Source organism: Merops nubicus, unplaced genomic scaffold (assembly GCF_000691845.1).
Source record: "Merops nubicus isolate BGI_N331 unplaced genomic scaffold, ASM69184v1 scaffold3064, whole genome shotgun sequence".
Classification (NCBI taxonomy): domain Eukaryota; kingdom Metazoa; phylum Chordata; class Aves; order Coraciiformes; family Meropidae; genus Merops; species Merops nubicus.
The window spans coordinates 8,382-10,805 of record NW_008604708.1 but is presented as its reverse complement, the minus strand read 5'-3'; the positions used below and the strand labels follow the sequence as shown (position 1 = coordinate 10,805).

Below are 2,424 nucleotides of genomic sequence, written 5' to 3'. Positions count from 1 at the left end.
CCCCTTGGCCTGTCCCTGGGCACCACTGACCAGAGTCTGGCCCCAGCCTCTTGAACTCTACTCTTTAGATACCAATCAGCATTGATCAGATCCCCTCTGAGTCTTCTCCAGCTGACCAGCCCCAGGGCTCTCAGCCTGTCCTGGCACAGAGATGCTCCAGCCCCTCAGCAGCTTTGGAGCCTCCACTGGACTCTCTCCAGCAGTTCCTTGTCTCCCTTGACCTGAGGAGCCCAGAACTGGACCCAATGTTCCAAATGTGGCCTCCCTAGGGCAGAGTCAAGGGGGAGGAGAACCTCCCTTGACCTGCTGGCCACACTCTTCTTTCACCCCAGAACCACATTGACCTTCTTGGCCACGAGGGCCCATTGATGCCTCATGGGCAACTGCTCTGTGACCTTCTAGTGTCCACATCTGTGGAACTTCTCCTTACCTGGCCCTGAGTGGTGGTGGGGCTGCTGCAGACTCCATGCCCGGCGTGAGGAGCACGGGTGGGTTGAGAGGTGCTGCTGAGAACAGCACGGTGGGGAGGTTGCCAGTTCTCCTGCCTGGTGGCAAATTTAAGAAGCTGAAGGAAGTTCTGAGCTGATGTGAGGTTGTCCTACCCCTGATTGTGTTCTTCCATCAGCGTGTGGACTTGGTGAGAAGAGGTTGTCTCTTGTGAGAGGTTAAACATGTCCTGCAGCCCGACCCTTTGTACCCAACTCCTTCTTTCTCTGCCAGGCAAGTTCTTTATCGTGGAGGCTGATATCAAAGAGTTCACCCAACAGAAAGTGGACAAACGTTTCCATGGCATCCTGGACATCCTACGTCACTGCCAGAGGCTGAGGGAGGTCCGTGGCTCCAGGCTCGTCCGCTACGTCGTCTGCTGAGGAGCTTCTCCATCTTCTCCCCCCTGTCCACCTCTCCCCATCCACCTCCCTCCCTCCTCTGAAAGGCTCTAGGGAGTTTTCCCTCTGAAATGAGGAGTGGCAAGATCAAAGAGCCTTGTGGTTGGGTTGGAGAACTGGAGAGGAACTCTCCTCTTGGGGTGAGTGACAGCCACGAACCAGACTGGTGGATTTTAATCCCATTTTCAGCTCAGCACTTGAAAAGTTCAATTTTTTTTCACATTAATGATGTTCTTTCTGTGTTAACAACTTGAAGACTGTGTCTAAGGCTCTGGAGCTACTCCCAGGGAGCATTGAATTCTTATTTCTTTAACCCCTCAAACCAATTTTCCAAATTTCCTTTCCTCAATCTTTTTTCTTCTTACCCTAATTGTACCTTGGGGAGGTTTCCTGTGACAGATCTGGGGGGGGTTTAAACATTTCCAGACTGGTGGTCTGGAGTCCTTTGAGCCACGTGTTTTCCATACCCCATCATGCAGCTAGTTTCTTTTTCCTCAGACCAACTCATTGGGCTGAAACAGTAGAGCAGTGGGGTTTTTTTTTAAGTGAAAATGTTGACTTTCACCTTGAAAATACCAGTTAAACTCATCAGTTTTCATTACAGAAGGTCTCTTTGAGCATAGGAAGTTCCAGAGGAGGATTATGCTGATAAATATCAACTCTGTGTGTCATCAAAACTGTGCTGATAAGAAAAGCTTTGTTCTTTTCCTTCCATCAGCTCCTCCTGCTGTTCTCCTAGAAACTCCTCTAAAATACCTCCTCTTGTGCCCTGTCAGCATTGAAATCAATCTTAATAAGCAAAAGACCACGAATGATCATTGATCTTTTTCAATAAAGAGCTCCCAGTGACTTCTAAATAAACCTAGATTCCAGTTTTTGGGGTTTTTTTTTGTGTGTGTGGCTCCACGCTGCCCATCAGTTTTCTGCTTCTGTTTTCTTCTGCTCTCCCATGATCCCCTGACTGCTGAGCAGCTCTCCAGCCTGCCCCAGGAGGAGATCCCCTGCTGGAGGTGGCCCTGGGCTGTGTCAGTCTTTAACAGCATGTGGACTTTTCTTTCTCTAAAATTTCCTTTGTGCTGATGTGGCTTCAACTTTCAAAGTATAGGGGAGAAGGAAGAAGAGTCACAAATGGACCCTGTGATGTCCAAGTGAAGATTTTGTGATGAGGAGACAGTTGTGGAAGGTTTAAAAGGAACTTGATGGGCCAATGAGACTGAGAGACAGTCTCTGGTGTTTAAATCATCAGGGAAGGATGAGAGAATGTTTCTTCATGATTGGTTTCAAGTTGCTGTTCTCAAAATGTTTTGATTCCTCAGACTTCCAGCAAGTAGGAGTTGGGATTGTGGAAGCCCTGAGGTACCTGGTACTGCATGCAGAGCTCCAGCTTGATCTCTCCTCACTAGCTACAGAGATGGGCAGATTCAGGCTGGATGTGAGGAAGAAGTTCTTCCCCAGGAGAGTGGTGAGACCCTGGAAGGGGTTGCCCAGGGAGGGGGTTGAGGCCCCATCCCTGGGGGTCTTTAAGGCCAGGCTGGAG

At 49.4% G+C, this 2,424-nt stretch overlaps 1 protein-coding gene across 1 annotated transcript in view; it reads left to right on the top strand.

The window, feature by feature from the left end:
* The window catches only part of SKA1 (spindle and kinetochore associated complex subunit 1), a 7,036-nt gene extending 6,167 nt beyond the window's left edge, over positions 1 to 869 (top strand). Inside the window, exon 6 of the mRNA XM_008939088.1 lies at positions 721 to 869. Within this exon, the coding sequence (XP_008937336.1) occupies positions 721 to 869 (149 nt within the window). The remainder of the gene's footprint in view (positions 1 to 720) is intronic.
* Positions 870 to 2,424: the final 1,555 nt, after the last annotated feature.